Source organism: Bos javanicus, chromosome 20, assembly GCF_032452875.1.
Source record: "Bos javanicus breed banteng chromosome 20, ARS-OSU_banteng_1.0, whole genome shotgun sequence".
NCBI classification, from domain to species: Eukaryota; Metazoa; Chordata; class Mammalia; order Artiodactyla; family Bovidae; genus Bos; species Bos javanicus.
In genome coordinates this window covers 23,635,220-23,658,107 of record NC_083887.1, presented here as the reverse complement: position 1 = coordinate 23,658,107, position 22,888 = coordinate 23,635,220, and the positions used below count along the sequence as shown (strand labels likewise).

Sequence of the window (22,888 nt, the reverse complement as noted above, 5' to 3'; positions counted from 1 at the left end):
GGCTTCCAGTGCAGGGGGCCCGTGTTTGATGCCTGGTCAGGAAACTGGATCCTACATGCTGTGACTAACAGCTGGTGCAGCCAAATAAATAAATATATTTAAAACAAAATAATAGTTTCTATTAAGGTATAAGCTTCCACAGTGGTTACTATCCACTTATTATACCTGCCACATAATGTAAATGCAGTTTTCTTATAAGGATTCAAAGTATATTTAAGAAATGGCAGAATTTGAAAATGTGCAGTGTTAATTGTTATATGTATATAACTTTTCTGTTGGTAGGTTGTTCCAGTTTTGGTGCATCTCCTGTCTGCTATCAGCAGTGTTAGACTTTACATCCCTAAAGACCTTCGACCACTGGACAATAGACAGAGTGTTCTAAAATCAATACAGGTATACACATTAATTTTATAAATTAAATATAAATTGTATGTAAATATATATAGATTGTATAACAAGGAAATTGATATGCTTTTAAATATATTGCTTTCTTTCAGAAAAACTATAAACACTGCCAATAGTGGCAGTTATTTTTAAGAAACATAGTGGCAGCAGATCTACATGTAGATTGCCCTCTCTTTGAATCTACCAACAAGTGAGTCTAAAGGAGGGCTCACAAAGTAGAACGTGACCACTGCTGTATGTTAAATACATTTTCTTTACTGGTTATGAATGAAAGTAACTATAGAGTGTGTTAAAAGTTTTTATATATAAAATTATGTGCCTGGACTTTTGATTAATACATGGATAAAATAGTCTTATGGAAAATTATTAGTTGGTTAGTAAATACATATTTGAAGAGCATTTACTATGTAGCAAAGGCCATATACTAAAATCTGAGAAAACTGGATGCTTTTTGTGTAGAGTAGGAATTTTTAAGCTGTGGTCCATATGTGGGCTTCTTAAAATGAATAATTCTCTTAACAATTTTACAAAAAGTTTTGTGGGTAACCTTTTTTTTAAATTTCTAACTGACCAAATCCTATCTTACGTTTAAGGCCTATCTAAGACCCTGAAAGTCTTCCAATGGGATATCAGACTGTAATAACCTCTCTTCTCTGAATTCACATGTTCATTATATTTAATAGTTAAATCATGTTAGGGAAAAAAAATGTAGCAATGAGGATCTGGATCCCTTAAAAAGTTTGTCTTTTTAAGTCTTTCGACTCAGTACCACGCTCCCTAAGAATCAGCCCAAAGAAGTAATCAGAAAATTGAAAAAAATTTACACTTGAGATGTTCAATTCAGGATTCTTTATAATGGCAGGAAGTTATAGCAGTAAATGTACAGGAATGGGTTTTATCAATAAGTTGTGCCACATCCAGAACTTAACTAAACTCTAAATATTAGAAGTATTGTGCATAGGAAAAACATAAAAGGAAATACTGATTTAGCTTAGTCTTAACTAATATTATCTGTGAGGTGAAAAATGAATTTTAAATATTTTGTTTCAGGAAGTTCAGAAACGTTTTCCTGATGGTGTTCCCTTATTAGACCCTATTGATGACATGGGCATTCAGGATCAAGGACTGAAAAAAGTTATCCAGAAAGTAGAGGCCTTTGAGCATCGAATGTATTCTCATCCTCTTCACAATGATCCAAATTTGGAAACTGTGTATACACTTTGTGAAAAAAAAGCACAGGTATGGCAGAAACATTTTTATCATAGAATTCTATGTATTTCACTATATGAGAGAGTATATATATTTTTTCATTTTATTTTTCTATTGGTTTCATCAGCTAAAGCAGGAGGATGTCTAGCTATCAATTCTTACTAGCAAAAAAAAAGTTGATCACTTTAATTGAGATATCATTCAAATAGCATAACATTCATCCCTTTAAAGCATACCATTTAGTGGTTGTTAGTGTATTCACAGTATGGTCTGCAACTATAACCACTATCTAACTGCAGAACATTCTCATTACCCACAAAAGAAACCTCATCCCTATTAGCAGTCACTCCCCATTTCCCTACCCTCCAGTCCCTGGCAGCTGCAGATCTCATTTTTGCCTTATGGATTTGCCTGTTGTGGAGCTTTCATGTAAATAATAAAATATGTGGCCTCTGTGTTTGCCTTCTTAGTTAACGTCTTCAAGATTCATCCATATTGTAGCATGAATTTGTATTTTATTCCTTTTTATAGCTGAAAAATATTGCCTTATATATGTGTTATACCACATTCTGTTTACCATTCATCAGCTGATGAGCATTTGGAGTTTTTCCATTTCTTGGCTGCTATGAATAATAGTGCTATGAACATTTGTGTACAGTTTTTATGTGGACATATGTTTCCATTTCCCTTAGATGGAATTGGGTTGAATTGTGGGTCCTAGAGGAGCTCTGTGTTTAACTTTTTGAGAAACTGCCAAACTGTGTTCCAAAGTGCTGCACCATTTATGTTCTCAGCAGCAGTAAAGTCCAGTTTCTCCACATCCTCCCCAACATTTGTTATCGTCTGCATTTTTAATTATAGCTGGTCTAGTGCTATAAAGTAGTAGTTCACCTTTTTAGAGTAACTAGCTGTGTTCTCCAACCAGTTAAAGCATTCTTATAAGCCATTCTGAATAATGAATTTGGAAAAAGCTTGTTGAAGTGAACACATTTCTTTCCACTATCCACTTCTCTTCAACTAGAATCTCTTGTATATCCAAATAGCATTTTCTCCTTGAAGTTTATCACTCTTTGCTTTTGTGCTTTTTCAGCTTTTATCACATGCCACTCTTCCTGTGTTTGTCTTTCTGTCTCACAAACTAGATTTTAAGCTCCTTAGGCTCAGGTGTTTCATTTTAGCTTACTTATACTCTTTCATATCTCTCATAATGATCTGTTTTTATGAAGTAGATGCCTGGTATTTATTCAATAAATAATGTGAGTAGAAACTTCTTTGCCTAATAAAGTAATGTATTCAGCTCATAGTTTTAACAGCACTGCCCCTTCCTAGCTTTTTGTGAACTAACGTGATGTGGCCTGTGCTGTGTTGGGCACAGCAAGTATGTTCTCAGTGAACATGTAGCATATATACTATGCTGTGGCCCACCGTGAAGGTTTCCTCTCAAAATGAGGAAACTGAGACATTAAAAGCTTGAGCATGCTCAGAGTGTGCTAGTATGATCCTAGCCTGCCCATCTCTCACCAGGACCTTGCAGCTCCCTCCCTGCGTCCAGTTACTCCCTACACCAGAGAATCAACTTTAATAGTTTCAACACAAGAACAAAGAGACCTGAGTTTGGTTGAGTGATAACTGAAGAGTATCTGTGGATAACGTGACTTGAAGCCCCAGAGAAAGGGATTATCTGAGCTACTCAAATATAACAAAAAGACCCTAGTGTCTGGCTAAAAGTCTGGCTAAATGAACTTGTTATAAAGACTGCAGTACATGCAAAAAGTGCTTATGCGGGAGCATTAAGCTCTAGAAGTAAGACCTGAAACTGATGTGGGCTGTGTTTTTACTTTTGCTGAGTAGTGTCATACACCAGAAAAGACTGAAAGGAAAACCACAGCTTGTTGTGAGATTATAGTAGGTATCTCTCCTGTTCCCCCTTACTTATACTGCAAGAAAACTATGAAGAGTTAACAATTTTATGACGTTCTAGAGAGTGCAAGATAAACTTAGCATTCCTTAGCCCTGCCTAGGAAGCCCTTCAGAATCTGACTGCTCAACTGTCAACATTTTAAGTCCTCCTACCCTCTGACCCAGCTTTCTACAAAGTGAGGCAATATGAGGATGTTCTTGTATCGTTGTTTGAAAAAGCAAGTGAATATAAACCACCTCTGTGTTCATCAGTAGAAAGTTAGATACATGAATTATGAATATCCACACAGTGGGTATCAAAATGACCCTTAAAAAGAATGAGGTAACTGTATATGTACTTTTTGGAAAAGAAATCCTGATTGTATTAAGTGGGAAAGGAAGCTGATCACACTTTTGTGGGGAAAACTGCTGTACCTGTGTATTCATGTATTTACAGACATGGATAATCTATTCTGTGTTCTTTGAAGGTATGTAGAAAAAGATCTAGAACAGCATCATGCAGTATATAATACAAGCTTCTCACATAAAAGTCTTTAGTACACACTTTTTTTAAAAATGAAAAACAGGTGAAATTAATTTTAATGAGATTTTTTTTTTGTTTAACTCAGTATATCCAGAATACATTTCAACATGTAATCAGTATAAAAATTACTGAGGTAAAAATCTTAAATAGTAGACTCTCTTCTACCAACCTGTAAGCTTTGTATGCCTCTGGGTATTTAGAACAGTCTTCTATGCTAATAACATAGGCATGTCTTCAATTAAAGAAACTTCAGAAGATAATTTTTTTTTCTGATAGGCCTAATAAACATGCCAGGCGGCACAGAGGTAGCATGTTAGGTAACGTATAAAGCATTCCTTCTTATCCTCCTAGCACTGGGACATGTCAGTTCATAGCAATGTAAACAATTGCTAAGAGTTTAAATTCTGGAGTCCAAATCCCATCAATCCCAAGCTTGGGTTTGAATCCCATCTTTTATTACTCTCTCTTTCTCTGTGATCTTGACCAGTTTACTTGGTAATCTCTCTCTGCCTCAGTTTTCTCATTTGTAAAATGCACGTTTATGTCTGCTATAAGAATTAAATGAAATAATGTAAAGCACTTGAAGAATCAGGATTCATAGTTAGCTGTCAATAAATTCAATTACTGACCACCGTCGTTGCCTTTAACTTCTCCTCAGTTGAAGCTTAATAAAGCATCTGCAAAATACGAGTCTGAATTTCAGCTTCTCAGTTCCTAAACCTTCTATCAATGTTTTTCTGAACTTCAAGCCTCCACTTTAGGATCCCAGTGTTTTCTTGCTTTGTACTGTCATCTCCGTCACAGTTGATGGGTATATAACATCTATGCTGCTGCTGCTAAGTCACTTCAGTCGTGTCCGACTCTGTGCAACCCCATAGACGGCAGCCCACCAGGCTCCCCCGTCCCTGGGATTCTCCAGGCAAGAACACTGGAGTGGGTTGCCATTTCCTTCTCCTATAATATCTATATGTATTATTAATTCCATTAATCTACAGATTAATGGAATTTTAAAACACATTTAATCTAAAATATGACCTCAAAATAACATTTTCCTTTTAAGCTTTCATCTCTGTCTACAGAATAAAGACTTATTTTCTTTGCTAAATCCTTTTCCAGCTTTTAGGCAGATTTTTATGCAATTTGAGGGCTTAAAAGAAATTGAGTTGCCCCTAATTCCGTAAGGATGAAAAGTTGGAGCTGATTTGATTGCTACCTCAGATAACATCATCATTCTTGTATAATATCCTGGAATAGTAAGAAACTGCTATGTTCCTCTCCACCCCTCCCCCAATATAATATTTTTTGATTCATTTCATGAGTAAATGTAATTTTTATTCTGTTTACTTTATCATTGAACTTCTTTTTACTTTTGTATGCCTTAGATTGCAATAGACATTAAATCCGCAAAGCGAGAACTAAAGAAAGCAAGAACTGTCCTACAAATGGATGAGCTCAAATGTCGCAAACGTGTTTTAAGGAGGTTGGGATTTGCTACATCTTCTGATGTCATAGAGATGAAAGGACGAGTAGCTTGTGAGATAAGCAGGTAATACCTGGTTGTTCTAGAAAACTGATTCTAAAGTAGAATACTGATTTTAAAAGAGGGCTGTTAATCTTTTGGAAAAAGAACTGTTTTAAAAATAATAAAGTTTGTTTGTTACTTTTCACATTAAAATACAGGTTTTGGCCATGAAGTTGAGAAATTAGGGAGAATAAAAATCTTGGATCTTACTAATTAATGCAGAAACCATTAGTATCTTCATGTTTCCTTTTTCTTTATTTTACAGCACTGTGGAATTTTTATGTAACTGTAGTCTTAGTTTACACATGAATTTTTATTTTAATTTTTTTGTAGTTACTAACAGTTTCCCACCTTGAAACTAAAATCATTGTCCTCTTTTATGTAAAGTTTTGGGCTAACGTAGCATATTATATGCCACAGCTTAAAATCAGATATAATCTTTTGTATATTAGATATCAGCTGTTTATTTTGGTAATCTTCTACCACATTACAAATGACCTTAAAGCTAAATGACTTAAAGCAGAAGTCATTTCATTCTCTCTGATTGTTTCTGTGGGTCAGAAATTCTAAGACTGGCCCATAAGATGGTTCTGGCTCAGGATCCCTTGTGACTGCCATCATTTTGAAGATATTTTGCCATAGTCAGTTATTCTCTGTGAGTCCATAAAAGACATCTCAAAATAGTTTTTATGTACTCACCAAGGCCCTAATGTATGGGGTCAGAAAATTACAAGCCTTTGTAAATGCTTTTGGACATTCCTGATGAAGACTTACTCATATCGTTCTTGTGGATCATCTAGTTCAGATACGACTTCAGATGTCTGCAGGGGCCAAGATTCTGTGGTAAACAGAACAGTTGTAGGCCACCAAAAGGAGGCAGCAACTACCCAACCCCAATTAGTTATTAAAAAATAATGTGATATCAGAGTCTAAGTTAGAAAAGTCAGATATCTAGTTTCTTTCTTTCTTTCTTTTTTTTTTTTTGGTGAAATCTCTTGATTTTTAAATGTTCACAAAATATTTCAGAATTATGTTTTTAGGTTCCTATGCAAGCTAAATATAAAACACTTCGTGTTAGATTTGGCCCACACGCTTGTACTGAATAGCTTTCCTTTAACCTTGATAAAATTAAGCTTTCCTGCTTTGTAATTAAAGAAACCTAGGCAGTATAAAGTTAATAATTTATGCAAGATTAAATTTAGACTATAACATCGATCTGCTTATTTAAATGCCGAGATTAATGTTATTGGAATTATTTCTTTGTGATGTTATATAGTACTCAATAATTGAATTATTAAATTGATAGCAATTTAATTTTATTTTAAATTATTAATATAAATTTAATATATTATTAAATAATTGATTTATTTCTCGGGTATCTGCAGCTAGATTTAGTCTTGGGAGAAAGAATATTTAGAGAGATAAAGATAAAAATATCACATATCAAAGCGCATTACTTTCCCCCTGCTTTGCCTCTCCTTCTGATCTGTCTTGGAGAATAAAATCACTGCAGGCAAAAGCTGAGGAGTCATCCTAGAATCCTTCTCACCCTTCCTACTCTCTTTGCACATCTTCATGATTGTTTTCTCCTATCTCTGTGCTGTTTTAACTGTTCCCAGTAACTGAAGTGCATCCCTTTTATAAGTTTCTGCAACCCATCCTTTATTCTCTTGCTTTCAGAATTTTCTTTCCAAAGCATAAATCCTAGCATGTCATTCTTCGGTAAAAGTCTGTCAATGATTCTCTGTTGCTTTTAAAATAAATTCCATAATTGAGTATATTCTTGCCCTTTCCTGTGTATCCCTTCTGTTGCCACATCCCACACATGTTTCTTTCATTTAGCATGACCTTTCCATCACTCCCCATTCCTACATGTTTTTTTCAAGATCTTCTGAAGCTTGCTTTGCGTTTCTTCAGATTGATTTTAGTCTCAACTTTTTTTTTTTTTTTGCATAATTGCCTATACAAACCTCTACTAAATTGCTGTCATGTGCTTATTATCTTTCCCATCTGCCTCTCCCACATTAGACTATAGAAGTAGTCTTATTTGTATTTTTGTCCTTTTGTTTTTTCTGTTAGGAACTTAACTCTGTTTATCATTAGGAACCCATATTTAGCTTTTGACTTTTGTTTTTGATTAGTTATTACCGTAAAGCTAGATGGTTTGTGACTTTTAGAAATCTTAGGAAGTTTGCAAAATGTGTGTCTGCTATGGATACATTCTAATTAAGATTTCTAATAAAGTTGTTTTTCATTTTCTATTTTTTAAAGTTATTTGTAAAAAATAATTCAAATTTAATTGAGCTACAAACAATGTAAAAGGTCCTTAAACCTAGGTAATAAATGCTAATGGCTAATTTTTATGGTATTTTGAGAGTCAAGAAAACATTATTTATTTACATGAATATCTGTTTTGGTGTTTGCTAGGATGAGCTCTTTATATGAGACACCCATTTCACATTTACTATTGATTTATTCATAAATATGAAGACCTGCCATTTCCTTAGTTAGACAAGTCTTAATTTAAAACTGTATCTTAAGGATGTGTGGCTATATATATGTGTTTTTGTATTCTGATATTTGGAGTTTCTTTTTTTTTTGTGGTGGTACAGTGCTGATGAGCTCCTTCTAACTGAGATGATGTTTAATGGCCTTTTCAATGACCTATCTGCAGAGCAAGCAACAGCACTACTGAGCTGCTTTGTGTTTCAAGAGAATGTGAGTTTATGTATTTAGCACATCTTATTTATTAATTTGCATTTTATAGTTTAATTTTAATATTATGGATTTTTAAATTATAAAATGACTTTCATATTTTCATATTAATAGTTATATTATCAGAAAAGAATAAACTAGAATTTTATTTATAGACAATCATTGTTAGTCAGATTCTAAGTTATAAATTTGTTCCATAACCCAGTGCATTATTTGAAGGTCTGTGTTAGTCAGACAGTCCTAGAAGAAAAAATGAAAATTAGGCAAACTAGTGAAAATGAAGAGAGTGAGACTGAATTAATACGCCTCTTCTCAGTTTTGGAGAGTAACTATGAGGCAGCTGATTATATCAATAGTAACAGCTGAAATCTTTGATTTCATAGGCAAGATTTGAGGTAATGGCCATAAGATTCTCATCAATAATCTTTTCAAGTGAGTAGACTTTGAAGTTAGTTGACTTTCAGCAACTTTTAAGAAATAAAAATGAAGTGCTAGGTGGACCATGAGAACACTAATCATCCATTGTGCTCAGTCGCATCTGATTCTTTACAAACCAGTGGACTGTAGCCCACCAGGCTCCTCTGTCCATGGAATTTTCCAGGCAGGAATACTGGAGTGGGTTGCCATTTCCTACTTCAGAGGATCTTCTCGACCCCAGGGATCAAACCTGCGTCTCCTGCATCGGCAGGTAGAATCTTTACCACTGCATCACCTGGGAAGCCCCTTGAAGTGAAGTCAGTGAAGTGAAGTCGCTCAGTCGTGTCCGACTCTTTGCAATCCCATGGACTGTAGCCTACCAGGCTCCTCCGTCCCTGGGATTCTCCAGAAGCCCCTTACTTTAATTCAAAAGCCAGTGTTTGTTTAAAAGAGTAAAATACATGTTTCACATTTCAAATTCAAGATTTTATTCATTGTGTATAAAATTGATGAAGTAAGATTAAGACAAGGACATTCGCCTTCTAAAAATAACGTTATGTAAATTTTTAGATGACCTTTTATCATATATTTAAAATTTTATCATATATTTAAATTTTTTAAAAAGTAAATTGTGTAAGACAAATTTGTTTTTGCAATTCTGCCATTGATCTATTTATCCAGTAACTATTTCCTTATTAATCAGATCAGTTACATAACTTCTTGAAATAGGTGTGGGCACGTTTCTTTAAGCTCTCTGATTGCGGATTAGCATTACTACTATAGTGGCAATGACAACAAGTAGGACACTAATTGAAAAATGATTTATGCTCTCCTAAGAATGCTGTGCACTTATGAAGTAATTTAATCTGCCTGTGAGGAATGCATTTTTTTATGAAATATTATGTTAGGCTGTTTTCCTTAGGTTCAAAATCTTACTACATTAATTTCTGAGATAATTGTTAAGAACGTTTGTCAGATTTTCTTTGAACAGATCTAAGGTTTACAGATTGTTTGGGGGTTGATGATCTTCTGCCATGGCAGACTTTGTCTTCTGGCTAATGTCTTATACTCTGTTGTGTTTTTTGTTTTTCATTTGGCACAACAAAAATCCTGTCTTTTGAGAGGCCAAGTGTGTTACCTCTTCACAGGAGTTGGGCTTCACCAAACCATAGTTTTTAAATCTTGGGGCAGGATGTCACTGTGTGTGGTAAAGATTTGTTCAGTGAAGCCACACTCTGCTGTATGTGCTGTCATCATGCTTCCCGTGGTGCCGTCAACAGCAAAATGGATCATTGTGTTGAAAGTAACACGGAATGTCGTTGATACTTTTAAAAGTATTTTCTAGCCAGAGAAGAAGGTAAATATAGTAAGATATTGGTTATCAATGCTGATAATTTCTATTTTAAAATGTGTTATTTCTAAAACTGTGCCCTTATTTTTATATCATTAGAAGTAATATAGAATTACACAGTCTTTATAATGTAAATAACAAGTGTCTTTCAGATGCTTATTAATCACCCACTGCATGCACTGCAGAGACCAAGACCCGAGAGAGACAACAGAATTTTTTGCTTTCATGATACTTTCGTGTATGCTAGTCAATGAAGATAAAGAAATCAAGAACAGACATATTATGTCAGAAGGATGAGGGGTTTGGAGAAAAGTGAAGCAAAGGAGGCAAATAGAAATCATTTGGGGGGGCTGCATTTACTATTTTAAATAAGGTGATTAGAAAAAGCCTCACTGATAGAGTAAAATTTGAATCAAGACCTAAAGGAGAGACGGGGCAAACTGCATGTACCTGGTGGGAACGTATTGGTAAAGTGACAGACACTTAACTTACTTATATCATGACCAGTGCCTTCTGCTTATAATGACCAGGAGAGAGGAGAGCAGTAACTGGTGACCAGGGGATGGATGCAATATCAAAGATATTTACAGTCTTTCGTACTTTTCACTAAACTGAGATACTGAGTTCATTCTGGCCATTTTGCTTTCTCATTACTTATCATAATTTTTTTGTTTTAATAGGAATAACACAGAACCTGGTTCATAATTTATTATATAATATATACCTGATACAAATCAAAACCAAGTCCTATATAAATACTGATGCTTAAAGGCAGATCTGTTACAACTAGCCTGTAGTTTGGTTTCTTACTTAATTTACCTATAATTACTTTAAATCCTGTCTCACACATACATACATACATTTCTTGCAATAATTTTTTGTATAGTAAGTCTACCTTTGTCAAAATTAATTGTTCCTTAATATTAGATTAGTACAAAAGTAATTACCGTTTTGGACCCTGAATTTTAAATCATTATAACTAGGCTCAAGTTCATCTTTATTAACCAAAATAGGAACCATTACAATTAACATATTTGTGCCAATGAGAAATAAGTTTGTTTATTCCTGTAGCATAGAAATCCATGCTTTGGGATTTGATGAACTCATGGGAAGCATTTTTTGCATCTTGCTGGTTGTGGAAGCATTTTCCCTTCAAAAAGTTGTAGACATGCTTGAAGAAGTGGTAGTGAGTTGGTGAGAGGTCAGGTGAATATGGCAGGTGAGGCCAAACTTCTTTCAGCTTTTGAAGCGTTGGTTGTGCAACATGCAGTCAAACGTGATTGTGGAGAAGAATTGGGCCCTTTCCGTTGACCAGTACCTGCTGCAGGCATTGCAATTTTGGGTACACCAGATGTAATGGTTTCGCCAGGATTCAGAAAGCTCTCATGGATCACACGAACAGCAGACCACCAAACAGTGACCATGATCCTTTTCTTGGAGCAAGTCTGGGTTTGGGAAGTGCCTTAGAGCTTTTTCTACATCCACCCAGTGAGCTAGTTGTCTCTGACTGTCGTGTAAAATCCACTTTTCGTTGCACATCACAATCCAGTCGAGAAATGGTACATGGTTGTTGAGTAGACTAAGAGAAGATGACACCTCAAAATGACGAATATTTTGATTTTCGATCAGCTCATGAGGTACCCACTTATCGAGCTTGTTCACCCTTTCACTTTCCTTCAAGTGCCACATGAGCGTGGGATGGTCACTGTTGAGTTCTTGGGCAGCTTCTTGTGTAGGTGGAAGAGGGTCGGCTTCAGTGGTCCTCTCAGGTGGTTGTCGTCACTTCTGATGGTCAGTCGCTGCTCTCTTCATCTGCAGGGCTCTCGTCGTCTTTGCCAGACTTCCTGAACTAGCACTGCACTGTATGTTCATTAGCAGTTCCTGGGTGAAATGCATTGTTGATGTTGCGAGTTGTCTGCACTGCTTTATCACTCCTTTTGAACTTGAATAAGAAATTTGCTTGAATTTGCTTTTTGTCTAACATTATTTCCATAGTCTAAAATACAAATAAAATAAACAGCAAGTAATAATTCATTAGCAAAAAGCTTTATAAAGCAAGAAATGAGCATTAAAATGATGTATAACAGAACCACATTTGACTAGTATTCCAATATCAAATGGCATAATTCAACAATGCAAAACTGAAATTTCTTTTATACCAACCTAATAATATCTTTATACTAATCACAAGTCTGTAGGGTTTGAGTGCCTTAGAATGTTAAGAACGGAGAAGGCAATGGCACCCCACTCCAGTACTCTTGCCTGGAAAATCCCATGGACGGAGGAGCCTGGTGGGCTGCAGTCCATGGGGTCGCTAAGAGTTGGACACGACTGAGCGACTTCACTTTTACTTTTCACTTTCCTGCATTGGAGAAGGAAATGGCAACCCACTCCAGTGTTCTTGCCTGTAGAATCCCAGGGACGGGGGAGCCTGGTGGGCTGCCGTCTATGGGGTCACATAGAGTCAGACACGACTGAAGTGACTTAGCAGCAGAGTGTTAAGAAACCAACACACAGAATTGAAGCAGCTTGTCCATGTTAATTTGATTGGTTAGTAATAGACCTTAAACTCTTAATTTTTCTAATTGAAAAATTGATGGACTTTGCAGTAATAGAAAGAGAACAGTAAGAACAGTGAAACTCATTTAAATTTTTGTCTTCAAACAGGCTTCCCTAGTGGCTCAGATGGGTAAAGAATCTGCCTGCAGTGCAGGAGACCTGGGTTCAGTCCCTGGGTTGGGAAAATCTCCTGAAGAAGGGAATGGCAACCCACTCCAGTGTTGTTTCCTGGAGAATTCCATGGACAGAGTAGCCTGGTGGGCTACAAGGCTACAGTCCCTGGGGTTGCAAAGAGTAGGACATGACTAAGCAGCTAACACTTTTCAAAGTGGTTAGAGAGTTAGAAATACCTAGGTAAGATTAAAATTGAAGGCATTACTTCCAATGTAGTTTATACAAGATTTTTAGTTTTCACAGGTTAAAAGTTGCCTAGAAGTCAAACTGTTTAAAAAATCAAAATATGATATAACAGTTTATAAATGTTGATGTAACTAAACTACTATGCATGTTTACAATATTTGCTCCTTCAGTTCCATTTATGGTCACAAAAAATAGCTAATTTAGCACACTTTGAAAATTTAGGAGTGTAGTATTTTCCTTTGAAATGTAAAAGAATAGTATAATTCAGGATGACATGAGTGATAATTTTGCTGACATAATTAAGTTAATTAGAAACTTTAAATGCTAATGACTGAGGTCTTATCATTTGAAATGAACAGAAATCATAAAAGCTTTGTTTTGTTTGTAAAAGTAAATAGTATATAATGCATTTTAAACTTGAGTTTTGTATATAATCTTCCCTTTCTTTTATAGTCTAGTGAGATGCCCAAATTAACAGAGCAGTTAGCAGGACCACTTCGTCAAATGCAGGTAAGATTTTTTTGAACTACATATTTTAAGAATAGTATATTGTGAAATAAACATTTGTGACAGTCTAATCATAGACCACCTGACCAGCCTCTTGAGAAACCTATATGCAGGTCAGGAAGCAACAGTTAGAACTGGACATGGAACAACAGACTGGTTCCAAATAGGAAAAGGAGTATGTCAAGGCTATATGTTGTCACCCTGCTTATTTAACTTATATGCAGAGTACATCATGAGAAATGCTGGGCTGGAAGAAGCAAAAGCTGGAATCAAGATTGCCGGGAGAAATATCAATAACCTTAGGTATGCAGATGATACCACCCTTAAGGCAGAAAGTGAAGAGGAACTAAAAAGCCTCTTGATGAAAGTGAAAGAGGAGAGTGAAAAAGTTGGCTTAAAGCTCAACATTCAGAAAACTAAGATCATGGCATCTGGTCCCATCAGTTCCTGGGAAATAGATGGGGAAACAGTGTCAGACTTTATTTTTGGGGGCTCCAAAATCAACCAGATGGTGACTGCAGCCATGAAATTAAAAGACGCTTACTCCTTGGAAGGATAGTTATGACCAACCTAGATAGCATATTGAAAAGCAGAGACATTACCTTGTCAACAAAGGTCCATCTAGTCAAGGCTATGGTTTTTCCAGTAGTCATGTATGGATGTGAGAGTTGGACTGTGAAGAAAGCTGAGTGGCGAAGAATTGATGCTTTTGAACTGTGGTGTTGGAGAAGACTCTTGAGAGTCCCTTGGACTGCAAGGACGTCCAACCAGTCCATCCTAAAGGAGATCAGTCCTGGGTGTTCATTGGAAGGACTGATGCTGAGGCTGAAACTCCAGTACTTTGGCCACCTCATGCGAAGAGTTGACTCATTGGAAAAGACTCTGATGCTGGGAGGGATTGGGGGCAGGAGGAGAAGAGGACAACAGAGGATGAGATGGCTGGATGGCATTACGGACTTGATGGACATGAGTTTGTGTGGACTCCCAGAATTGGTGATGGACAGGGAGGCCAGGCGTGCTGCGATTCATGGGGTCGCAAAGAGTCGGACACGACTGAGCAACTGAACTGAACTGAACTGAACTGAATCATAGTACTTTTCATTCCACAGAGACAGCTTCCTTCCAATTAAATATATCATTTGATGTTAGTTTTGTCACTTAATACTATTTTGATAACATCATTTGTAATTTTTATTTTAAAAATGAAACCATCTCCCTCACCAAAATAATAAATTATATAGAGTTGCTTTGAGTACAGATTTACCATTGTATAGTATAGATAAACTGTATCAGCAATTCAGTGCATGCACTGTTTTCCTTGATGTTAAGAATGGCATCTTGATAGATAGAGTTAGTTCAATTTGTTTTACATTTTTCTATCCTCGTTTATAATAAATTTTAAAATCAGGTTTTAAGATTATCTCTGGATCCTCAAAGGCATATGTTTTTGAAACCAGGGACCAGTTTTATGGAAGACAAATTTTTCACCATCAGAGTGAGGTGGGAAGATGGTTTGGGGATAATTTTACATTTAGTGTGCACTTTCAGTTCAGTTCAGTTGCTCAGTCATGTCCGACTCTTTGCGACCCCATGAATCGCAGCATGCCAGGCCTCCCTGTCCATCACCATCTCCCGGAGTTCACTCAGACTCACGTCCATCGAGTCCGTAATGCCATCCAGCCATCTCATCCTCTGTCGTCCTCTTCTCCTCCTGCCCCCAATCCCTCCCAGCATCAGAGTCTTTTCCAATGAGTCAGCTCTTTGCATGAGGTGGCCAAAGTATTGGAGTTTCAGCTTCAGCATCATTCCTTCCAAAGAACACCTAGGACTGATCCCCTTCAGAATGGACTGGTTGGATCTCCTTGCAGTCCAAGGGACTCTCAAGAGTCTTCTCCAACACCACAGTTCAAAAGCATCAATTCTATAGCACTCAGCCTTCTTCACAGTCCAACTCTTGCATCCATACATGACCACAGGAAAAACCATAGCCTTGACTAGACGGACCTTTGTTGGCAAAGTAATGTCTCTGCTTTTCAATATGCTATCTAGGTTGGTCATAACTTTTCTTCCAAGAAGCAAGCGTCTTTTAATTTAATGGCTGTGGTTACCATCTGCAGTGATTTTGGAGCCCCCCAAAATAAAGTCTGACACTGTTCCCACTGTTTCCCCATCTATTTGCCATGAAGTGATGGGACCAGATGCCATGATCTTCGTTTTCTGAATGTTGAGCTTTAAGCCAACTTTTTCACTCTCCTCTTTCACTTTCATCAAGCAGATGATACCACCCTTATGGCAGAAAGTGTGCACTTTACTTCTGTTATTTTTAATCAGCTCCACCTCTTAGATCCCAGAGTTTGGGGACCCTTGGTTCATAATAATGAATTGGTGTCTTTTATTATTTCTTAGGAGGAATGATTTTGTCTACCACTGTAAGACAGTGCAATAGAGGAATGAAGAGTGAATCATAAAAATGATCTCTTTAATGGAATATTTAGCACTTTTTCATGTTACTAAGAAGTTTAAACTCCAGAACTAGTGAAGTCTTCATAGGCCTGGGGGTTTTTGACCCTTTCAGTTACCAGGAGAAAAGAATGACTACCTTCTTATTGTCAGGAAAAGAAAATCTTAAAATGTACCTTTTTTAAAGCTTTGTTGCAGAAAAACATCATTTTGCCATAGGATTTTTGTTTCTCTAAGGCTGTTCTGTTAGGATTCTTGCCTAGAGAATCCTGTGGACGGAGGAGCCTGGTGGGCTTCTGTCCATAGGGTCGCACAGAGTTGGACACGACTGAAGCGACTTAGCACTTAGCAGCAAGGCTGTTTTGTTACTGTTGGCTTTGTTTTGTTAATGAAACAGATTAGTTAAATGTCACTCTTGAATAGTTTTAATGAGTTTTGGTTATTGTACAAAAGGTATTACTGGGTGAAAATCATACTCTTGATTTGTTTTTTTCTAATATAGTGAGAAAGCTTTGCTGTTTGTTTACTGAACAATGGGTCAGGCAGTGTGGCTACTCAGAAGCAGAACATCCAGATTGTAGGCATATTACTACCAAGGAAGAAAAAGGAAACTTGTAGAATACCGGCTTTGGAAGCCTAAAAAGAAAGTGATATGGGAGATCATAAGTAAGAAATTTGAAGCATATCTTTTCTTTTCAAAGGAATGTGCTAAAAGAATTGCAAAAGTTTCAGCAGAAGCCAAATTGGAAATTGATGAGGAGACTTACCTAAGCTCATTTAAACCTCACTTGATGGATGTAGTGTACACCTGGGCGACCGGCGCCACATTTGCCCACATCTGCAAAATGACGGATGTCTTTGAAGGTATGGTTGAGTGTTCTATATATATACTTCTTTCTGATATAAGAAATATACTTAGAATGACATTGACTTACCAAAAAGAATATTATATTATTTTTAATTTTGGATAATAAAAGGAAATCTTCTGCCCATGTAGGGGTTTCCCTGGTGGCTCAGTGGTAAAGAATCCGCCTGCAATGCAGGAGACCTCTTGCAATGCAAGAGATGCAGGTTCAATCCCTGGGCTGGGAAGATCCCCTGGAAAAGGAAATGGCAACCTTCTCCAGTATCCTTGCCTGGGAAATCTCATGAACAGAGGAGCCTGGCGGGCTGCATGCAGTCCATGGGGTAACCAAAGAGTCTGATTCGGTTTAGTGACTAAACAACAACAACCTAATGGCTTGCTATATAATTCCACCAAATAATAGCAGAGCTGAAAATGCTGTCCATTGCATACAAAATCAAATAGGTACTTAATTTAACTGAAGAAAAATTTTAAATGAAAAAGTAAAGGTAAAGGAAATACAAAAGGAGTAATTATAAGTGAATTATAAGAAGCAAATAATAGGCACAATATATAAAGAAAGCCATATTTAGAAATTCTATAATCATTGCAAAAATATTAGCTTATGTAGATATATATAGTGGTAAATTCTGTATACATTGAACTTTCTTAAAAATGAAAATAAATGAGCTTGGACTTCATAGCGATTAATGTAAGATACTTAAAATATTATTATTTCTTATCTATTTATTTTGAGATAAATTATTTTTAACATACCCTGAATTATATGCTTTTCACCCGATACTATTGAAGACTGACTAATAGATTACTGAGTTTATGAATCAGTGATTTTTGTAATGCATAGATTAAACATCACAAAATCAGCTGTGAGCCTTTACTTCACTGCATTGAATTTTATGGGTTTTAAGGTTTTAAATATGAAGATCCCCTGGAGAAGGGAAAAGCTACTCACTCCAGTATTCTGGCCTGGAGAATTCCACGGACTGTATAGTCCAGGGGATCACAAAGAGTCAGACACGACTGAGTGACCGTCAACTTTCATTTTTAAATTAATTGTGTGCTGTTTTAGTCCTTTCCCTAAAGTTTATTTCTAAACTTCCATTAAATGGTCATTAGTATTATGGTCCCAGAATCTTTCTGTGAATACTGTACTCTGTTATGAGGATGGTGATTATTTATTAGGTAAACAGTGTGCCAGGCATTGTGCTATAATCAGCATTTTATATACTTTAAATCTAATCACCAGTGGCACATCTGAGTAGATACTATTTGCACTTTGCACAAGGAGACTGATTTAGAAAAGGTAAATAATTTGGCCAAGGTCGTAGAGATGTACCACATGACGACAGTATGTTTGAATTCTGGACTCTGTGACTGCCCGCCACATGGTAGTTGATTACTTCATCTAAAAACCGTAATACCTCATCTTTGAGTTTTGGATCACCAAGAGGATTCTTAAATACTGCCTAGAATTGTGCCATCTCCATCCTCTGAAAATGCTGTAGGGATGGTCAGAAGGCCTGTCATAACTGATGGTGTGAGAAGAGGAACACGTGACACCCTCACCTCACTTAACCCACAGAAACCCAGGGGGTGTATGACAGTTTGTGTGTTTCAGAGATACAAAGGCAATCAGGTACAGGATCACCACTCTTCAGTATAACTTCTTTTTGGAAGATAGGAATGAAACCGTGACTGTTCTGTGCCCAGATTCTAGAATTACTAATATGCTAGCTCATATTTGTATATCTGCTTCTCTGAGAAGGTAGGCACAGCGGCATGAAACAGTAGTGGTGCATTGTGTGGTTTATTTGTTTAAGAGAAATGAAGGAACAGTAGACCTAGAAATAGAGGAAGCCTTGTAAAATTATCTTTATAGATTATTTTTCTATTCTTTGTACTTAAGTGGGAAAGTTATCACGGTATGGAAGATAAATTGTAAAGTGTTAAAATTGAAGGTAGTTTGTATTTCTGCCACCTATGAGTTGATGTTTTCCCCCACATATGAGCAATTCCTGAAATCGGTATTTTTACCTCTTTTCAATTCCTTGGGGCTCTTTTGATGTCACAGTTTGCTCATGAAATCTAAGATTGAAAATTAAGGGATTCATAACTATAACTTGAAATTGGGTCTAATATCAACACAGTTTTCATGGCACCATTATGTCAGCTCTACCTTTTCTTTCTAAAACTAGAATAGACTATATATTGGCTCATAAAATATGTAATTAAACAGCAAAAAAAAAATACTGAGAACCTTGGGATATTAGGATATTATTTCCTTTCTCTGGCATACTGTGTCTCCTTGCCACAACCTTTTTTTTAAAAAAACTGTGGTGGTGTTTACTTTATCCACTTCAGAATAGCCATTCTCTCCTCGTCTTGTTACGGCACATGCTTGATACAATTGGAAAAGTACTATAATCACAGCTCTACCCCTAGTATAGTGTGTCTTGACTTTTATAGGCAGAAAATGACTACATTGGAACTTTTCAGTGTGCTGTGGTCAAGTGTCCAATCATGTCATGAGCCTCAGAGGTAGTTTTAAGAACTTTTCAAACATTAGCTGGAGCTAGTTAACCTTGAATGGTGGGTACTATTTATTTGCCTGTACAAACGCGGTACGGTGCTCTTCCCTGTGCAGGACGGATTTGCTTTCCTTTAAGCACATGCCGTCAGGAAAGCTGCTGTGACAGATCATCATGGGAAACTGCTCGCTGCAGTGCTGACGTCTGTCAGGGGTTTCTAAGCAAATGCTCTTTTGTGCCTTCCCACTCTCTGCCCCGCCACAAGTTCTTTTCACGTGCCTTTCAACTAGCATAGCTTTACCCTTCCCTAGGAGAGGATACATCAGTGTCATAAGGGATTTTCCAGCTGGGTTGTTTTTTTTTACATTTGCTAATAGAGTAGCATTTTATTAGTATGTATCTTTTCTCTATTTAACTTTTGGCACAATTTTAGTACTAAATGACTTAAGAATTAGCACCTGATTCTTACTCTTTTGATGAATAATTAACTGAGACCCTAGTGGGACCAGGAATTGTGCTGCGTGCAGTACAGGCAATAGTCTCTGCCCTCCCAGAATGTTTTCAGCCTGAGCTGGGATCTAATATGGTAAATGATTGCAGGAAAGTGTATTTATGATTCTAATCTCAGGCCTCAGTAACCACTTAGATAGGAGGTATTAGATTTAGGGCATGAACTGGAGGAACCACTTTTGGGAATGCCAGCAAGTTGGAGGTAGAAATAAATACCTCTCCAGGTAAAGAAATGTGTTGATTTCTTCTATCCTCAACTAGAATGTTTTGTTCAAGAACCACATGAGCCTGATGTTTGTAAAACTGCCCTCACGCTTGTGTGCTCAAATGTCCTTCAATCGGGTGGATAGCTAAATTGTGTTTTATTCATACAGTGGAACAGTATTCAGCTAGAAAAAGGAGTGAAGGACTGATTCGTGATAGTATATGAACTTGAAACACTTTAAGGTTCTAAGTGAAAGGAGGCAGACACAGAAGCCACCTACTGGATAATTTCATTTATGTGAAATGTCCAGAATAGGCAAAGCTAGAGAGAGACAGAAGTAGATTTGTGGTTACCATGGACTGGTGGTGGGTGTGACTGCTTAATGGACTTGGGTTTCTTTTGGGTTTGATAAAAAGATTCTAAAATTAAATAGTGGTTATGGTTGTACAACTCTGAATATACTAAAACCCACTGAATTTGTGCACTTATTTAAAAGGGTGAATTTGTGTTTGTATTGACTCTACCGGATCTTAGCTATGGACACTCGGGGGTCTTTGTTGAGTGGGGCGGGGGGATCTCTCATTGCAGCATATGGATTCTGAGTTGTGGTGCTGCGGCTCTGTAGTCATGGCCCTGGGACTCAGTAGTCGTGGCGCTGGGGCTCGGTAGTCGTGGTGTTGGGGCTTTGTTATAACCCTGGGGCTCAGTAGTTGCAGCTCATGAACTTAGTTGCTCTACAGCATATGTGATCTTAGTTCCCCCACCAGGGATCCAACCATGTCCCTTGACTACAAGGGAAGTCCCCAAAGGGTGAATTTTATGCCATGTGAATTATTATCTAAGTGTGCATTCTTCCAGAATGGTGATATAAACCTAAGTATAAAAAAGGGGTAGTGACGCTGGGGCACATGCTTTAAAGTGGTAGATTTTGTGTGTATTTTACTACAGTTTCATTACTATTAAGGATTCAGTTTTACTTTCCACTCTGGCAAAACCAGAAAAAAGGTTCGTAATAAACCATTTGGTTGTTAGTGTGTGTTTTTGTTTCTGGTCAGCTTCAGATAGCCTGGGAGGAAGGGTGATGGCCTTTTATCTCTTGTCTTACACTTAATCTAGGTGGTCATAATTGATGAGGCAGAAAGATTTCTAAAACTGGGAGTAAGGAGAAGCCTTGGATTACGGAGAACTGTAGTAGGTAGGAAGTGTACTGGGAGATTCACCTCTTCCCAGGAGTCTTCATGAGTCTCCATCAGGAATAAATAGCCCTTATGCTGCATGCAGCTGTGAACGGTGTGTGTGCACACAAGGTGATTTCTTGACAAGACTGAGGCCGACTGCCACAGCCATTGTTTGTGCAACCCTGTGTCTCCTGGCCTCACTTCTTAATTGTTCTCATCTCATCTGAAACTGTCAGAACTCAGTTTTCCAGAAATTGAGTTGGTGTGAGCTATATCTGGCTATATCTGAAGTAAATATATATTTACTTCATATGTTTGGTCTCTGATAGCTTTTGCAGATTCTGGCTGTTAACATGCTGCTGCTGCTGCTGCTGCTAAGTCGCTTCAGTCGTGTCCGACTCTGTGCGGCCCCATAGACGGCAGCCCACCAGGCTCCTCCATCCCTGGGATTCTCCAGGCAAGAGTAAAGGAATGGAGTGCCATTGCCTTCTCCACTATTAACATGAGTTTCTCAATTTGCAGAAATACCTAAACAATATCAGGTTATCTATGTTTCCCGGGACACATTTGAATTCAGTCAAAACAATATTTGTGAGCACAGGCAGCTGACTGGCAGCCTGCACAGCAAACATTTATGAAGGGCTCCATTTCAGTTCCAAATGGCCTGCGGAATCCATTCTTTGCTTTTTGAAGTGCTGTGTATTTACATTTTTAACCATTACCTAATTTTATTTTCTTCAAATAGAAGTGTTGGCAAAACACACATTTACTGTCTAGTTGCACGGGTAATCTGATGTTCTTTACGTTCTCCGTTCCAGCCCCCCGACCCTTTAGACACCCAGTGTTATTGCGATTGGATTTCCTCTTTCAATGCAAAGCAGTACTAGAGCTCAGCATTCTTTGCACTGAGAACAGAAATAACAAATAGAGCCAGCATTTATTGAGTTCCTATTGTATTACTGCCACTTACTAAGCACCCTGCATACATTATTTCATTCATTTCTCATAATAACCCCATTTAGGTTTAAGAATTATTATTATCTCCACTTTATAGGTGAGTAAACTTGAAGATTTTCACAGGTTAATAGAGAAGATTTGAAAGGAAAAGAATGAATTCACTTTGTGAAACTGTTGAGTTTGAGGTGTCTGTAATATGTGTGGGTGATCAACTTTTTGTTGATCCAGTAATAGCATCTAGGTAGAATTAATAGCATTGTTTTGTTTTTGTAACAGCTGTTTTTTATAATTGTGGCCTAGAAGTGAGTAACTTTCACTTAAGTAAAAAATGTTACAGCAAAAATGAGTGACGTGCTAATGACTGAACTTCATGAAATAGTATCTTTAAAGCTAAAACTTAGGGTCCACAAATGATTATCCTGGTACAGAAATATCAGACCATCCAGAACCTTATGTTTGAATCAGGGCTGAAACAGACTCACCAGGGCTCCTATTGGCATTTGAATGAATGGTATTAGATTTGGGGGCAGTAGAGGAGCACTCTTCCTCCTGGGATGCAGGGGGTCAGGGATAGGCTCCTCACCTGCCCACAGGACTGCAGCCCTTGTTATTATGTTGCTTGTGCCTGCACAGGGGTGCCAGTAAAGGGCAGTAAGAGCTGAAACACACATCCAGGGGAAGAGATAAAAGTAGGTGC

General features: G+C 37.2%; 1 protein-coding gene across 2 annotated transcripts in view; it reads left to right on the top strand.

Moving 5' to 3' along the window:
* The window catches only part of MTREX (Mtr4 exosome RNA helicase), a 91,233-nt gene that overhangs the window by 64,045 nt on the left and 4,300 nt on the right, over positions 1-22,888 (top strand). For both annotated transcript variants that reach the window (XM_061393517.1, XM_061393518.1), the window contains 6 exons: positions 283-393; positions 1,456-1,644; positions 5,440-5,603; positions 8,192-8,297; positions 13,435-13,491; positions 16,650-16,812. In XM_061393517.1, the coding sequence (XP_061249501.1) occupies positions 283-393; positions 1,456-1,644; positions 5,440-5,603; positions 8,192-8,297; positions 13,435-13,491; positions 16,650-16,812 (790 nt within the window). The remainder of the gene's footprint in view (positions 1-282; positions 394-1,455; positions 1,645-5,439; positions 5,604-8,191; positions 8,298-13,434; positions 13,492-16,649; positions 16,813-22,888) is intronic.